This window comes from Lemur catta, chromosome 10 (genome assembly GCF_020740605.2).
Source record: "Lemur catta isolate mLemCat1 chromosome 10, mLemCat1.pri, whole genome shotgun sequence".
Classification (NCBI taxonomy): domain Eukaryota; kingdom Metazoa; phylum Chordata; class Mammalia; order Primates; family Lemuridae; genus Lemur; species Lemur catta.
The window spans coordinates 12,404,029-12,422,474 of record NC_059137.1 but is presented as its reverse complement, the minus strand read 5'-3'; the positions used below and the strand labels follow the sequence as shown (position 1 = coordinate 12,422,474).

Sequence of the window (18,446 nt, the reverse complement as noted above, 5' to 3'; positions counted from 1 at the left end):
TTTCCTGCTCATCAGCTTTCTGGGGCTTTATAAGCACTCTACGAGGAGGCATTCCTTGTCCCATTTCTATGAAGGGTAAGCTGAGGCTCAAGAGAAGGGACGTGACTTGCCCAAGATCACACAGTTGGGATTCACATCCAGTCCTTCCCTGGAGGATAGAGTAGTGGGTTTGGGAGGTGGCCCAGTCCAAGGTCGCAGGAGGAATTCAGCCAATGGAGTTGGAGCCTCCAGAATGCTCGGGTTGGGAGCTTTGGGATAGCGGGCTGAGGGTAAGGCAACCAGGACCACTTGGAAACAAGTTTTCCTAGGTTTGTTCCTGTGGTCACCAAACATTCTCAATCAACCCAAACAGGGAATGACTCCAACAATCAAGACATCAAGACTTTGGAATGAAATTCTCAGCCATCTATCCACTCAATACAGAATTTATTTTGTGCTCACTTTGTGTAGGTCCATGAGCAAGGCAGAGCTGAATGGGTCTTGGATACGGCTCTTTGAAAGTCTAAATGACCTCAGAGTCTGGGTAAAGCTGTGAAGCTTTGGTAGCTCTTAATCATTGGGAACAGTTTCCCCTTATGCCCTGGGATGCACTTCTTCAAATGACTAATGAATGGAAGGATGACGTCTTCAGTGGAAGAGAAGTCCAAGAAATACGGTAACATGAGAAGCCAGAAAAATTCCTAGGACAGGATAGGCTAGGAACACACACGGACAAAACACGCTCTGGAGTCAAACGCACATGAGTTTGAATCTCGGTTTTGCCCTGGGACCTTCCACAAGTCACGGAAGCTCTCTGAGTCTAAATTCCTTATGTGTGCAGTTTGAATAAGGCTCCTCACCATGCAAGGACTAGCCCAGTGCCTGGTCCACACGGGGAAGTGGCAAGTGACAGTTCCCATTCTTCCTCTCGGATATAGAACCGGTTTGAAGAAATGTCTTTTTTCGTCCCCCCAGAGTCAAAGGAATTTGGGCACATATGATGGGAGAGAATCACAAGCCATTCAAGTTCATTAGGAGCCCAAGTAGAGAAAGATTTGAAATGATCATCCTTATTTCCTCGTAACTCCTGACATCTCATGGGAAACTTAGGCACCAAGTTTTTTCACTCCATAAAATCCTATTTATAGAATTTCTTTTGTGTTCACCCTTCTCTGTGCAGAACAGAAGCTTATTTTTCCCGGAGAGGTGTCTATAGGGTGAAAGTTAAGAAACGATCAATATTTATTTTAAAAACACAGACTAAACATCCAGGGGGAAGAAGACAACTCCAGATTACAATGTATGGATTTTAAAGGCCATTGATATCCGTGGCAGAGACTCTCATGGTATTGCTGGGCAGGGATCATCCCAGAAGGGCGAGATTTTTGAAGTCACTGAGGAGTTAATAACAGTGGGAAGCAAGGCCCCTTACACAACTCTTCTAGAACATTCTAACACATCATGTTTCCTCTCCGAGACTGAAACCCCCTGCAGTTACCCACTGTGAAGCATATTAATAGCTCCTTCCGATAAAAGGGACTTGAAGGGAAAAAAAGAAAGAGAGAGAAAGCCATTCTCTAATTCAAAAGGAGACCCAGGATCGGAAGACACAAAGTGGAATAGCCCCGCACGAAGCAGATGGTCTAGATGCAGAGGAAATGCTACATTTCCTGGGAGCAAACCCGGCTTTGGTGAACTGTTTAATCCCCGGGCTGCCGTAATGACAAATGTGCATATGCACACGGATGTCAGGCTACGTTTGGAAAAAGTGTCCTGAGTGAATTACTTAGGATGCCCCCAGATTGGTAACACACTGCAAGGAGAATAAGAAAAATGCGTTTCCCTCAAAGAAAGCTGTCAAGCTAAAGACTCAATCAGATAATTTCTATTTCTTAGAGAAAGAGATGCCTCCACACCTCGGCAATTATTGTAAAATAAAATTTCTAAAAAGAAAGAAAAGAGAGGTACTTAATCCACGGTAATATGTGCTACTATTATGTGCCTCCTGAGGAAATGACACGAAAAGCTGGTTAGGTAGAGTTAAGTCTAGACAAGAGAACAACAGTGCATTACTTCTCATTTCTTGGTGAAAAAAGAAAAATAGAATATGGCCAGGCTGGCATTAGCATAATTCACTCCGAAAACTGCTGATCTGTGCAGCACGTTATGAGCTATGGACACAGAAAATAAATTCAACTGGAGTGTTTATTATTTCCTTCCCTCTAGTTCTTATCCAGGAACTCAGAGAGAAGGAGTGGGTAGAACAGATGAAAAGCCAAGTTCAACTTCTGCTGTTTGCGTGGGAGCGCTGAGAGGAATGTGCGTCTCACCAGCGAATATGTCTTTTTCAAAGTGCTCCTAAGAAGGGCACTTGGTTCGATTTAACATATGGCATAAATATTATTAATCCATAATGAAGCAAAATTTAAAGCAAAGTGGAAAGGAGAGAGAATAGTTGTTAGCGAGAGAAAATGCTTGCTGTTAAATTTAGCAGGCAAGACTGAACATACTCAGATAAATCTCAAAGCAGAGAATGTCATCTTTTACAATTAGGGTGCTGTTGGGGTTTCTTGGTATGTTTTAAAAGGAAAAATCTATTAACAGTTGTGCAATATTTTCTCCATTTCTTCCTGCATCCTCAAGTACTACGGACATGTGCTGGGTAGCGGGGACAGGGGGTCACTGTCTGAGTGTGTGGGCTCTGGCTGCCGGGGCCCCACCTGAAGACACGGTTCTTCAGTCTCACGGTCACACAGATTAGGGATGATGGCTGCAGGACCTAATAGTCTCTAATGTCACAAAGATTGGGTTTTCATGCAGATGCCCTTAATGATAGAGAGCAAAAGGATGGAAAGTCATAAAGCCTATCACATAGAGACCGATTTGCAGCGATATCTTTGACATCCCCCAGTTCTAGTCCAAGAGTGTTTTAAGGATCTTTGCTAGGATCTTCCTCAATCCTGTTTTCAGGGCTGCGTACAGCTGTGGCGGTCCTCCTGGGAGGACTCATACCAGAGGTCACCCAGCCATGGTCTCTATGAGCAGGCATACTTTGATGGAACCCATAGTGTTTAAAATTATTTTTTGAATTGCTAACATGTATATGGGTGTATTGAGATTTGACACAAAAATTGGTATCTCTCTAGCTTCTCTTGAAAACTCAAAAGCTCTGGGGATACTGAGTCCCCGCAGCCCCTCCTTTGGACAGGGGACGTGCTCTCCAGCCCTGCCTTCCTGGACCTTGTACATCCAGCCCTCTGCGCTCGTTTATGCCTCCTGCCTGCCCCTAGGCACTTATCTCCCCCTCTCACTTACGTTTTGATAGGATTTTATTAGGAGTAAAAAGGAACCATTTAAGTCTCTACCATCAATTTAGCCTGGATGCCAAACCTTTTCTGCCTTCTAAACATGGGCCACGCGTGAGATCCATTCTCAGGCTCTCCCCGCCCCCTGGACTGCGTGTCCCTCCCTTTCCTGCCTGCAAACTCTCACCTCTACCAGTCCACACCCTGGCTCCTCTGGGGGGCCTGCCTTGATCCCAACAGGCGGACGAAGCACCCGCTATTCTGTCCTTGCAGCGCTCTGAACACAGCCCTGCCCGGGAGCCGCTGCCCCTCAACTCTGCCAAAGGATAGCATTTAACCATTTGTTCACCGTGAGCTGTCTGTTAGAGAGTCCCTTGAAGGCAGGCTGGGTTCCATTATTTATCTTCGAATGTCCTGTGGCTACCAGGTGCTCTGGAAGAGCTGTTAGGTTGAACCAGACTTAGTCATTTACAGCATAAAGTTGAGACAGGACAGATCTCATGGGGTTCAGGCTCCTGCAGCTCCCAAGATGTCACCTGCGTGAAGCCAAGCCATCCCTTCATTCTCTCTGGTCATGAACTGAGTCTTCTGTGCAACAGTGCAGAGGCTGGGAGGGCCCAGAAAGCTCCTGCCTTTGCTCCAAAAGGCCTGGGCCCCAGATGTGTTATGCTGAGAAAAACACCCCAGCTTGCTCAACCTCATCATTCCCCAGGGTCCCCGAATGCTTCCACAGTGCAAGTGCTCTCACGACCTGGGGCCTCTGCCCCTAGGCTGTTTCCTTAGTTTACAAGGTCCAGGAATCATAAAGGGGCAGAGACTGCCTACCTATCTTTTCCCTTCCTCTTGTCTTTCACTAAAATGGGATAACACTATGCACAGTTATTTCCTGGCTTCCCGTGCAGATGGTGGTAGCCAATAAGATGGAAGGAGAAGTGCCTGGATACAGCTTCAGGGAAAGCTTTTTAAAGGGATCTAATTCATCTGGTGAAGGACTTTGTTCTTCCTGCCTTCTTCCTTCTTCCTGCTTGGAACTCAGCCGTGATGGCTGGAATCTGAGCAGCCATCTTGTGACATAAGACAACCCTGACGTTCGAAGCACATGCTTAGAATGGATGAACAAAAAGACGGTAAGTGGGACATTGATCATATTGTGGAGTCATTAACCAGCCCTAGAACCCCCACTGGGAAAGTTCCTGTTATAGGAGAGAAAATTGCTCTCACTATTTAAGCCATTTGTAGCTGGGTATCTATTTCTGAAAGTCAAATGTAATTCCTAAATGAGTCAGAGGGTGTCATGTTAGGCAGTCTTTTCAGTGCAAATAATAACATGTTCTTGTTGACTTTTTAAAAAACTCCCACTGCCTAATGGAAATAATAACAACAAGGCTTCTACTGAACAAGCAGCTCCTGTGACCCAGGCATTGGGGCAGGTGCTTTATGATATATTATCCCAACCTCACAGCAACCCTGCAAGGCAGGAACAATTATTCCTATTTCACAGAAGAGGGAACTGAGACTCAGGGAAGCTAAGGGATTTACCCAAAGCCACACGGATGTTAAATAATGTTCTTGGCCCTGAAGCCAGACCTGTCTGACCCCGAAGCCTGTGCTCTTTCCACTGGACACTTTTCTCCCCTGCCCCAACCTGCCCCCTGAAACTAAAACAAAGCCCTTCTCAAAATCACTGTGCCAGTACTGCTCCAGGTTTACTGAAATGGCAACAAGTCCTGCCAATACTCCCGGTGACCAGCCTATCAGGAATAGCAGAAGGCTAGAGCTAGAACTGATACAACTTATTTGGAGAAAGCCTTTGACAAAAACGGTTTCCAACTCAAGACTTCTAATAATTTGTTTTAGTGAACAAAACTGTGAAAAGGGTGACTTTGAGGTGCAAGGTAAGGTAGAAATATTAAAACCAGTGATAAGAAAAACAACAGCAACATAGAGTGCTAGCAGGTGTGTTCTTTGAGGTGTATGTGCTACAGGTAAATGCTGATGTCGTCTATTCACATTTGTTAAGGGAATCTAGAGTCATTTGCTTAACACACACTTAATGGGAATCTACTTTGTTCTAGACCCGGTGCAAGACCATATGTGTGTGTGTGTGTGTGTGTGTGTGTGTGTGTGTGTGTGTGTGTGTGTGTGTGTGTGTGTAAATTTTACATAAATATATATAAAATTTCACAGAATTCTTTTAACCTTGTAAGAAGAAAATAACATTTGTTGATCACTTACTGCATGCTAGATGTTTCTATGCAATCTTAACTAACCTCACGCACCCTATCAAAGGGCGGGGCAGATTCATCCCCATTTTACAGGAGGAAGTCACTGAGTTTTCGGGGTGCTCACTAACTTACACTGGGATTACTTGCCCTAGCAAGGGCTTCTGCATTGCCCCAAAGTGCCCCACAGGGTGGAGGCGGATTAAAGAGTAACCTCAGGAAACCAAGTGGCAATTTCTTACCTTGCAGGCAGCAGCAAAAATATAATTTCTTTGTTACTTCATGTTTTATCTTTGAAATTCATGCAAATTTGCACTATACTCTCTAACACAACCCTGTTATTTTTATATTAGAACAAATGTATTAAAATATTTATCAGCTGAATTATTTAAGTATTCCCTTCTGCAATTGACACTTTGGGAAGATGTGCCTTGTTTCTCGGCTGTGGCTGTCAGCACACAGCCATGTGCCATGGGAGAGCCCCAGCTGAAGCCACACGAGGTCTGCCTGACTCCAAGGGCAATTATTAATATGCATTTTCAGGATCTAGTTCAAAGCAGCACAGAATTGTTTTTGAACCATAAACATAAAGTTGTGAATGCTGTCACGTCCATAACATTCATTAGTTCATTCGACAAACAAGAATCTCCTATGTGCCAGGCCCAGTGCCAGCCACTAGGCCAGTCCAACCTGGGTACTGACCCAGCACGACAGGCTCCCCCAAGTCAGGGAGATCCCACCAGCCAGGGGTGGGGCAGGACTCCCCCCTGCCTAAGCCCAAGCCGGAGGGCGCTGGTCTCACTGACCTTATAAAGGTGCGAAAGCCTGTTGGTCCCAACTTCATTGATCCCTTGATTCCCAGGAACCGGATGAACAAGTTTGCCATCCTGTCCACCAGGCGCAGGTAGTTGAACTGCTTTGCGTACTTGGGGAACACCTGCTTGAGGCAGATGGAGGGCAGGTGGGCTTCGGGATTGGCGGTGCCGTCGGGGGCGCTGGTAGGTTCCCTGTCCAAAGGCCCTTCCTTTCCGGCTAGTGGCTTTTCCAGCTTTTGAGACCTGCAGACACAAGGAATTAATGATATCACACTTTTCCCTGCACGTTCTCGTTTGCTCGAGATTTACAGCACCCTCAGTAGGCAGGTTATCTTTATTTTACAGAACAGAAAACTGACCTCGGAGAAGTGACCTGCCCAGGCTCGCACAGCTAGTGTGTAACGAAGCCAGGACTTGAACCCAGGCCAGAGCCAGGACTGGGAACTTCCACTTCCTCTGCTCTACCACCCTGCTTTTCCCATACGGAAAACTTCCTCCACTGTACTAGTGATTCAAGAGAATACTCTATTGTGTAGCAGTCTGGGTTTTATTTCAGACTCTTACTTATGGGTAGTAATTGAATAATTAAGAATATAAAAATCTCATTGAGGCCTGGCAAGAAGCCATAGCACAGTTCAACGAACAATTTGCAAAGATGCATCGGTACCCAATTCCAGGAATAGGGACAATTACGTTTCTGGTTTAACTGTTTTCTTATTTGGAATTCACACAAGGAAAAAAATGATCATAGTGTTGTGATTCCTTAGTCTGGATATCCTACTCTGAAATGCTTCTGATCTTGAAGAAACTAGCAGCTAGTAACCCTCAAATATCCACCTCCAGCTCGGAATGTTCCTCTCACCTCAGACCTACATATCATTTCCCCTCCCCCTAAATCTGTGTTCCCCGTCTCCTTGAATGTCACCACCATCTGTCAGTTTCCCAGGCAGGAAAAAAATAGAATAAATGGCGCCTCCTCCTCCCCCTCTGCCTGCACAGCTCGTTCTGCCTCCTGAGTCCTGCAGCCCACACCTTGCCTGGGCCTTGTCAACTCTCGCTGTACTGTGGCAACAGGTCCTCCGGCCTCCAGCTTTGCCCTTCCATAAATCCGTCTTCCACACTGGCACCCGAGTCACCTCTGCTAAGCCAGCCTGGCTGGGTCACTCACTTGCTAAAATCCCTGAGGATTCTCCAGTTCGTGCTGCTCATTCTGGCACTCAAGACCCTTCCTGATTTCTTCTCAGGCCTCCTCGCTTCCAACCACTGCCCCAGCCAGGCGCACTGGGCCCTCCCGCCTTGCTGCCCACCGGCCTGCCCTGGGCCCAGAGATTCGGTGCCCCCTGGACACCCAGCTCTCCTCCCACTCAAGGTCTCTCTCTGCACCTGCAGTCCAGCTCTCTCTCCCGGCTCTGGGCCTGTCCAGAGCTGGGGCCAGGTGTAACCCTCTCCCACCAGTTGTGTCCATTCCTGGGGCAGAACCCTGAGCATGTGATACACAGTCAGTAAACACTGCCCAACTGACTGATTGATCCAGGAAAATTAGAACGATGTCTCAAGCTACTCATTGGTACCAAGGCCATTCTATTCTCCTGATTAAATGGCCTCATGCCCAATGCTTGCACTCCCAAGCAAGAACGCCATCCGTGCCTGGGGCGGGGGCATCTTGGTATCTTCATACCTGCTACCCCCGGGCCCCGGCTACCTGGCACACATCTGCTGCACTTGCAAAGCCAGCTGAGATTCTCCGTGACTTCCATACCCCATTCCCGTTCCTTGGACTTGCTTCCTTGTCCCCTTGCCATGCCTGCACTGCACCGGTGTCCACGCCATCTCTCTCACTAGTTTGCGAGCTCATTGAAGGCATGGGCCACATCTTAGTCGACTCCTGTTTTTGTAGGGCCTGGCACATATTAGGTGCTTGGGAATGTTTCATGGAACCTGTTGAATTGGAAAAGTTTGCTCTTCATAGCAACATAAGCCTCAAAATATCAAGGTTATGATGCTCTGTACCCTGTGAGCCCTTTCAGATGTGAAAGAAGTTCAACAGTGAGATGTGCGGGACAGCCCTGCCCACGGGGGCCTCTCTTCATAGCAGCCCGGGGGGGCCCGGCCTGGGAAAGAGAACGCCCTGGTGTGAATAAAAAGTCACTGCTCCTTCTGAGTGGGTCCCGATGCTGGTCTCAGAGCAAGGACAGGCAGAGGGCAGAACCAGAGAAGCACCGAGGAAAATCTCTTTTTAGGTTCAAAAGTGTGGAGGGTTCTGGAGAGAGAAACGTCCCCTCCTACGAAGAGGAAGGTCCTCATTCCTCGGGAGAGGCGACTGTTCCCCCAGGGCTGCAATTTTCCTTCAGCTCCAATGATTTTGTCATCATCACCTTGAACTTAAGGCAGTAAATAAAAGTCAGGTGGTTACTTTTCAGATGAAATGGAATGTTTCCCCATTAAGGTTATAGGAAGGAAGATGAGAAAAAAGCGACACTCTTCCCAGAAATTAGCTCTTAAATTACTGGATAAGTGGCAATCACTGCCTTCATAAGCGCTCGGCGAATTTTTGTTAAAGGGAAGATTTGAAAATGTACAGTTTGAATACACTCAGTGACAATGGAAACAGCTCAGAGGACTCTTCAATCAGCAGAATTGTCCCACATGTATGATCTCGTTTGCTCTTCACGCCACTCTGTCACCAGGCTGCTGTCACACCCCTCCTCCCGGTGAAGCACCGAGGCCTAGAAAGGCGCTGCCCCTCCTCGCTCCGGCGGGACCGGAATTCTCCGTTAGTTCTTCCAGTCCGGTGTTTTCTGTTGCAACACCCCTTGCTGCAAGAGCACCTCGTGGTTCACACTGGGGGCTACAAAGTCCTAAGTGCTACTATGTATGTCTTATTTTAAAGACTGTTTTAGATTATAATAGTAATTCATGCTCTTGTAGACATTTTGGGACGTGTATGAAGGAATTAAAATCATTTGTAATCCCACTTGGAGAAAAATTAACATTTTGATTTCTTGTGTATATTTATAAGGTTAGGATCACATTACATGTACTTTCTTTTCTTTTCTTTCTTTATGTATTTTGAAGGGGGTACAGTGTTTTTATTACATGAATTTCTTGCATAATGCTTAACTCAGGGCTTTTGGTGTGCCCGTCGCCAGAATAGTGTTCATTGGACCCAAAAGGTAAGATTTTGTCCTACACCCACCTTCTTGCCCTCCCTGCTTCTCGGTTTCTCATGTCCTCTATGTCACTTTGCACATTACATGTATTTTAAGTCCTTCTTTTTATCCCTTTCATCACAAGTATCTTCCCATGGCATTAAATATGTTTTCGTGAGTGTAATTTCTCATGACATGTAATACTCTGTATTGAGCCTGAACCATAATGCAATTAACGATTGCCCCTCAGTTAGGTATTCGGTGTCACATGGCCTGTCATTTGACTAAACAGTCCAGTGATCAGTCCCCTGAGCAACGTGCTTCCTCTCAGAAGCAGAGGCCGTTACAGCTAGAGGTGGCTTTGGAGATCAATCTCTCCAATGATGTCGTTTATTATCTTATTGTAGTATACCATAAGAGTGGAGATGCACCCTTGTAAAGTATACAATTCAGTGGTATTTAGTACTTTCACATTATTGTGTAACCATCACCCTATCTAGTTCCAGAACGTTTTCACAGTGATGTCATTGTAGAGAAGAAATGTAAACCCAGATAGACAGGGACATCAGTGTCAGTGGGTCATTTAATCAACACATCGTCCAGGGCCGTGGCCTTCGCTAGGGTTGCCTTGGTGACGGGGACCCCACCATCTCCAGGACCCCTCAGACTGGACAGGTGTTCCCACTGTCAGCCCGAGGATGTCCTTCCCCAGTGTTCACCTCCCGCCCCCAGGGCCACAGCCAGCGAGCCTGCATTCTCTTCCACGTGACAGCCCTTCACATTTCTTTCACAGGTTGCTGTGTTGACGGGACGACTACCATTTCCCGTCCTTCCTGAATCCCAATTAATAACCTCAAGATGAAAAGGGCCTTCAAAGCCACAGATATCATTTTCATGGACTTAACCACAAATTCAAGGGGAAGCGGTTTTACTCAGCTGGAAGAAAGCACTAAAGATATAGCTGAGATATCAGGGGAAATAAAACAATGAGAAATGGTATCTTTGCTGGAGATAATTCTAATTATCACGTTGAGATCTAAGCCATCACAAATACTGTAAAATCCTGTTTTTACTTAATGGCATTTTAATGGAAATGTCAGGCCTATGAAATAAAAGTGACTGGTAAAGAAAATATAAATCAAGCTTACTAGTCCTCTGGGATAATTTTTTTAAAAATTGAATTTAGTATATCCTTGGTTTATTAAATAGGGGAAAATTTCTGAAATGTTTTATCTGTTAACGTTCTTCAAATAAAATGGAATTCTTTTTTAATTAAAACTTGTGAAAAGCCACCTATCTCTATTTTGTCTAGAAAGCTTACTTTTACAAAAATCACCATTTGTCAGGGACCAACTACATGCCAAGCATAGCGCCAAGCAATTTACCTATATTATCTCATTTATTTCTCATAACAATTCCATGAGGTAGGTAGGAACTATTCCCATTCTACAGATTAGGAAACTGAGGCCCAGAGAGGCTTGAATACTTGCCCAATTTCACTCAATCAGTGGTGGAATCAGGACTTACACTTGGGATTGTCTTATAACACGTCCCATGCTTAGTTCACTATATAGCTAATTTGGTTTAAATCAAGTCAGAGACTTTTCTTTTCTTCTTATGTATAAACTGTGAAAATTCCCAGAAATTAACAAAGTAGGGAGGTAGATCTAGCAAGGTCAAATTCTAGTTTCAGAGAAGTTGCTTGAGTTAATTTCCATCTCTAGTTAAGCATTCGTTCAATCATTTATTCATTCATGAAACATTTTCCAAGCACTTACAAGCCCTAGGGGTCTTGGATACAAAGGTAAGGTGGACACAGTCCCTGCCAGCCAGAAGCACGTGACCAAGTGGCAGAAGACAGACAAGACCTACACGTACCCAGTGACCTGGTGTGTGACGACCGGAGTGCCAGCACGGGTCTAGGTCATATGGGACCCTGAATGTCAGAGAAGGGTGTTTGGATTCGGTAATGTAGGGGGACGAGGAGAATGGGGTGGATTTTGAGGAGAGGAGCAGCAAGATTAGAACCACGGTGAAGACAAATAAATCTGCCAGCAGTGTGTACTCCGAACCGAGGAGGAAAGAGTGGATGAGATTAGGAAGCTATTAGAATGATCTAGGTCAACAATTCCGAAAGTGTGGTCCCCAGCAGCATCAGTGTCCCCTGAGAACTTGTTAGAAACGCTCATTCTTGGATCCTGCCCCAGACCTACTGACTCAGAAACGCCGTGAGTGGGCCGGGCGGTCTGTTTCTGCCGGCCCTGCGGGCGACCGTGATGCAGGCTACAGTCTAAAAATCACCGTCTCGGTGGCAGAGAATCAGCCCTAAACTAGGGCAGTTGTAGTGGGCCCAGCTGACTCCAGAGACGCTCTGTACACACAGACGTGGCAACTGCTGCTTGCAAGTGGGGGACAAAGGGGAGAGAACACCCTGGTGCATGTTCCCGGGCACCCCCTTGGCCTGGCAGGAGAGCCCTGTGGCGGTGGAGCTGCAGGGCAAAGGGACGCCAGCAGGTCCTTTCCCCACTGTTGGGCCAAGACGTGTCCCCTCAGTCGCTAGGGGATTTCAAATGCACACGTACCACGTCCGCATTCCTGAAGAAAATGCTAACCATGCACCAAAGAAGTCCCTTAAATTAGCCCTGCTGCTCACTTAAAGAATTGGAAGATGAAGTCACTAAAAATAAGCGTAACTACCATGTAGGCCAGCTCTGTCACCTGACAAATCTCTGCCATCAGAGGCCCCGTGTGCCTGATGGGCGGGCAACGCTGTGCACTTTGAAGAGAGGGCGGTGGGCCACAAGGCAGGTGAGGCGTGGGCTTCCAGACCCAAAAGGAGAAGGACGTCGCAAGGGACCTCTGTCTGACGGTCAAGTCCCTCTCACGCAGACCTGTGCGGGGTCTATTCCCACCTCTTCCCTCCAAGCAAAGACCCTTCCTCCGTGAGAACAATTCCCCGGCTACCTCCACCTCCCTTTCTTCCATGGCAAGATGCAACATCACCGGCAACAAAACACAAGGGTGACGACATGGATAGCACGTGTGTGACAGGAACGACAGTTTCAACAAATTCGATCTTGATGATATCCTGTGAAGTAGGTGCTATTATTATTCCCATTTCATAGGTGAGGAAACCGAGGCACAAAGATACAAACCAGCATGTTGTGGATCCAGAACAGAAACCCAGGCATGCGGGCTCCAGAGTCCGGGTTTCCAACCACTGCATTACGCGGCCTCCACACACGGGGCGCTGTCAGGCACTGAGGACCTCCAGGGTCGGGCAGGTTGTCTGTAACACCTGCTTTGACCCTAGCAATAATCCTATGAATTAAGTATTGTAAGTGGCCCCATTTTACTGATAAGAAAAATGAGCTTTGGAGGTTACCCTGCTTTCCAAAGGTCACTCGCTGTTAAATTTGAACCAGATCTGCCTGAGTTCCAACCCCAGGCACTTGCCGCTCCATCACACCCAGCTCCGCCTGGTTATGCAGCTTCTCTGAGCTCATTTCCTCCTCCCTGGCCATGGAGCGAAGTCTCTGACTCTATGGGGTAATGTGAGGCTTATGCGGGAGACCAGATGAGAGCCTAAGCCTAGCACAAAACAGTTGTGTTGTTTAGGATTAAAAACAGCCTTTCTTCAAAGCACGAGGATGAATCTGCTTGAGGGGCTTGTAACTGTCCTCAATGTGACTTCCCAGGAGGGGACAGTGCTCACCTGGCTGCTCCGTTTTGTCTGCCAAACAAATCAATCTGTTACTTTACAGTTATGGGGCCCCATGAATCGCTGACTTGTAACGTAATGTACGAATTAACAAAGGACCCCGTGGCAACAACAGCAGTCTAGGTCTCTGTCCCTGCTTGGGGATGAATTCCCAGAGCTACCAGGCCTTGGGTTGCTGTGGGAACATTTCCCCCCTGGGCCAGGCAACAAATTAACAAAAGGACAAACATAAGGACTTACTCTATTGCCCCAGCTCCTGCAGACCCCGAACTCACGCTATTTCAGAGCAGGAAAAGGCCTTTTGGGGTCAGTGGGCTCAGCCCTCTCATTTTACGGATGGAGGAACTCACAGCTCATTTTATAAAGACCTCCCAATACGCTTCTTTTCCAACAGGGCTCTCTGCCCTGTGCCCCTGAGCACAGAGCGAGTGTCTTTGCCAGTGTCCCTCTTGCTTGCTGCGTCTTGCAGCAGGGTTGGAGTCAATGAAACGTTTTGTGCACGCAGAGCAGCCAGGGAGGGCTGCGGGCCTGCTGCTCCAGGGGGTCTGGGGCGGGGGACTGGGGGTAGATCCAGGCACGGTTGTCATCCCAGCTCTGCCACTTGCAGGCTGTGTGACCTCAGGCAAGTCATAAGCTTTAGTTTCCTCTTATATACAATGGTGACAATAATGGTACTTAACCTACAGGACCGATGTGAAAATTAACGGAGGAAATGGACACACAGCGCTTAGCACAGCGCCTCCATCCCTGTTAGCCACATTTGTCATAATCGCCGACATCTTATCTCACGAGCGTCACCATCTCAAGGGGCTCATGCCCAGTCACCGGCCCTCAGCGGGGGAGGTGGGCACTCGGGAGAATGTGGGGCTTCTGCCCCAGGCCCGCCCTGCACCCAGACACTGGATTGTTCTCCCCGTCCTCCATCCGCTCCTCCTCGGGGCCCTTCACTTTCCAAGGGCAAATCTGCCTTTGGGGGCAGAGTCCTGTGCCCGCTGTGCAGCACCCACAGGGGTGGTGGAAGAGGCAGGCCTCTTCCCGCCTGTTCTCCCGCCTGCCTGTCCAGAGCTTTTAAGATAGCAAAAGAAAGAAGAAGATGGAAAAATAACCCTACACCACTACTGAGCTGAATCTCAGAGAGGCTGAGATTCTGAGTGGGGAGCTTTAGACTCTCCCAGCCACCTGGGTGGGACAGGCGGAGGGTGCTTTTTGCCTAAGGGCTTGGGAGTCCCTCCTTAACCAGCCGAGCAGTGGGCGCCATGTTTCTGTGGATGGGGATTTGGCTGGTGCTTAGCTTTTCTCTGGAACCCAGAGAAAGATTTTTCACACGATAAGCCCTGCCTGCCCCGCTGCCCCAGGTGTGCTGGACGAGGCCCCCGCCCTTGGGTGGGCGCTCAGGGCCTGCGCCGCCTGGTTGCCTTGTCTTCCACATCCACATCCCTCCTGCCCTTCGGAAAAGCTCGCTCCCAAATCATCCACTTGAAAAACCCTCATCCTTCAAATCCTAGATGCCGTATCACCTTTTCTGAAACGCTTCCCACAGCTCTTGGAGACAGAGTCAGCCATTCCTTTCCATGTAACATTTCAGACTTTGTATATCGTCATCACCATCATCATCGGGAAACTTACTGAGAACTTGATCTACGTCCTGCACGATGCCATGGCCACAGCACACGCTATTTTCCTTCACAGTAGTTATCACACTCAAACGGCTGTTTGCGTAGCTGTCTGCTGAATGCTTGATTCTGTTTCTAGACAGAAAGTCCCAGAAAGGCAGGCACCAGTATTGCTTAACTTATGGTGATATCTGTAGCCCCAACACAGCTCCTGGCACACAGTAGGTGCTCAAAATACCTGGCAATGAATACGGGTCGTTATTGCAAGGAATTCTCACCACAATCCAATCACTTGCGTTTACATCTGAGGATACTGAAGCTTAGAGAGGTTAAGTTAGTTACCGAAGTGATAGGCTGGGATTGGGGCCTCGGTGGTCTGTGTCCTAAGGCCACATTTTAACCCTTGTACTGCCGTACCCCCTCTACTTCTGGTTGCTGGGATGAATCCGTCTTCCTCTTTTTCTCTCTCAGAAAGAGCCCATCTATACTCTGGGAGAACAAAGATTTCCTAATGGCGACAGCAAGAGATTGTCTATGTGACAATGGTAATCAGTGGTTGTATTAGCCTCTGTTTTACCACCTCCAAAATTAGCAGAAAAGGCCAACTTGAGCTTTCATTATATAGCTCTGCTAATGAAGGGATCCTTTTAATTGCATACTCAGCGCGTATCTGCAACACAAAGCATTTTAGTGTTTAAACACAGTTCTGCACCAAAGTATAGGGCTGTGTGAATAGACAATAAGTGGGGGGAAACCATGTGTAGAAGTTATTCTTCGCCTAGACTGTAATTTCTTTTTGGCATCCAGTTGCCTCCAAGCCCAGTTCATTTTCCACGGTAATCCCGATTCTCCTCTGTGCACCGAGCACCCAGTGAGCCCTCATTCAGTAACTCGGCATATCCCAGGCCACATCCTCCCCCGTCAGATTTCAGATGAAGTCTGCTGGCTTTGTTAATTTCACTCCTCACTGACTGATTTGCCTGGAGGGCTCCCCCCACCCAGCTGTGTTGGTGCAACAGGAGGGGAACACAAAACCAGCTTCACTCCACGCTTGCCAGGAGCTCACGGCATTTGCATCCCACTTCCCAAAGCAATTTTTTGTGCTCTGTTCTGTATGGGATTTGCACTAATGTGGGTGAGCCCCTGTGGGGCTGATCCCACGGACTTTTCTCGGGCAAGGAGGCCTTGACTTTGCATTTGTATTTGGTCAGGAAAAAAGGGGGGTAACTCTTATCAAGCCTCTTCTAGGGGCCAGGAACTCTGCCATGCGTTAATTATCCCGGTTAAGCCACAGAGACCTTAAGATGGGGATGCTAAGATACACTCTAGGCCAGAATGCCTGGATTGGGATCCGGTCCCTGTCCCTAACTAGCTGGTAATCTTGGAAAAGTCTCCTAACCTGCTCGTGCCTAGATGTCTTTATCCGTATGATGGGGATTGGGAACTCTATCTAAGTCCCAGCATTGTTGTGAGAATTAAATGGGCTAATACACATAGAACATTGGGAAGATTACCCAGCATGTGGTAAGCATGCAGTAAGTGTTAGCTGTTGTTGTTTAACAAACAAAGCTAAGCTCAGGTTAAATACAGCACTCAAGGTCGCACACCTCCCGAACAATATCATCTGACACTTAAGACCCTTGTCTTTCTAGAACAATATCATCTGACACTTAAGACCCCAGTCTTTCTAGGCTTCCGGGAAGGCTAGGTCAAGGGGTTCTCTGCTGCTTTGCTGCTAGGAGACAGCAATCAGAGCCCTGACCCACAAGGCGTGACCTAGAGAAAGTCGTTGTGTATGCGTGATCCTCCCGGCCTCAGGACGAGCACACTGGCTTCTGCTTCCACTGCTCCAAACACACCGCTCTCTCAGGGGTGACTAAGAACCTCCTAATTGCCACTGATCTTGTTAATCTTTCTCCAGTTCTGCTTCTTCACAGCATTCAGTGCCCTTGACCGTTCTCTTCCTGAAACTCTCATTTCCTGGCTTCTGCACCCATGCACTCTCCTGGGCTTTTTCCACCCTCTGTTTTCCTTCCTCTGAGGACCCTGAGTGGCAGGTGGCCCTCTGAGCCTCATCCTTGACCTGATTCCTGCCCTGCAGTCTTCCTGGGTGATGTCTCCCAGATCCGCGCCTTGGGCCGCATCCCTGCATCTGAGGTGCCTCTTACCCGCCCACCCCTGCCTGGACAGCCGGGTCCAATCCTGTTTTATCCTTCAAAGCTCACTTTAGATGCCAGCCCACGAGCCTTCCCTGATCCCTCCCACTCAGAAATGCTCCCTTCCCGATTCCCCACAGTACTTCATTGTGGAATTTATCATTTTCTAAATTTGCATTACAGCCATTTAAGTTGCGTGGCTTCTTTCTCCTGATAGACTGTGAGCTGGCCAGAAATAGAATCCATTTTCATTCCTCTCACAGTGCTCTGCATCGAATAGGTGATGCCAAAAAAGACGTGCTGATAAATGACCGTGTAAGAAAAGCATTCTTTAAGTCAGATAATGTGAAGCATTTGAGGTAATTTTGCCTGAAGACAAGAACATGGGCAGGGTGACCTCTAGGTGTCATTTTCAGTGTAAGGGTCTATAAAGCCATCTTTGGGGATAATACAACAATCGTCATTTATGGAAGTAAGAGTAAGGGTCATCCCGATCCTGCCCCTTACTGACTGCAGGGCCTCAGGAAGCTGCACGACACTTGGCCTCTGTTTCTCCTCTGTAAAATGGACAGGGACAACAGAATCCACCTCTAAGGGATGTCGAGGGAGGCAATGGGATGGCAGAAACAGGGGGCTGGCCCCCTGGCTGGAGCACAGGAAGCGGGTAAGGCTCGTTCGACACGTTTACTGAGTGCCCACTCCGCAGTTGGGGATGTTGGGCGGCTCAAGCCCAGTCTCCTCCAGGAAGATCACTCTGCCTCCCCCAACCCATGACATTCGGTGCCTCAAAGAACTTTGGTCCTCACAAAATTAGATTTAAAAAAATTTGACTAATAAATTAGGCAGGCATATTAGCAATCAGGTCCAGAGAGAAGGTCTAACTTCTTTCTTTATGTAATTTGAATTCCCCCAACATACACTTGTTGTCAAAATCCATTAAAGTATTTAATTTCTCCTGTCATTGCGCAATTCCCCGAGCAGACATCCAGATAGTTTGCCGTGGTGTTTCTCACAGAAGTACTAAACGCTTAGTTTCAAGGTACGTTTTTTAGATGATGTCTCCCCGATGGCCCCAGAGACTCTGGAGAGACTGTGGAAGTTCAAGTGCAAGGTTAAGGCAGGGGCAGCAGAATGGCAGGAGTTGTAGGGACTATGAATCAAGCAGGCCTGGGGTTTAGCTCCAACACTGCCACTTACTAGCTGAGTGACCTTGGGGAAGGTCCTTACCCTCTCTGGGCATCAGTTTCCTCATTTGCAACGTGGTGACAATACCAAACCCATAGAGTGTCAGTGGGTAAGAAGGGGAATGCCAAATGTAAAGAACCTAGTGGTTCGCCAGACGTGTGACTGGTCCTCAACACATGACAGCTTAAAAACCTCAGAGACCTGGAGACACACAGGCTAGGGTCTAGAAGCTAGGCCCCTACTCACTGCCCTTGCCAAGGGACAGCCCTAAGGAGCAGCCTCCAAGGAGCAGTGTGCTTAT

The 18,446-nt window shown here is 47.7% G+C and overlaps 1 protein-coding gene across 2 annotated transcripts in view; it reads right to left on the bottom strand.

Moving 5' to 3' along the window:
- The window catches only part of TTLL11 (tubulin tyrosine ligase like 11), a 220,970-nt gene that overhangs the window by 41,502 nt on the left and 161,022 nt on the right, over window positions 1–18,446 (bottom strand). For both annotated transcript variants that reach the window (XM_045563494.1, XM_045563495.1), the window contains one exon: window positions 6,313–6,564. In XM_045563494.1, the coding sequence (XP_045419450.1) occupies window positions 6,313–6,564 (252 nt within the window). The remainder of the gene's footprint in view (window positions 1–6,312; window positions 6,565–18,446) is intronic.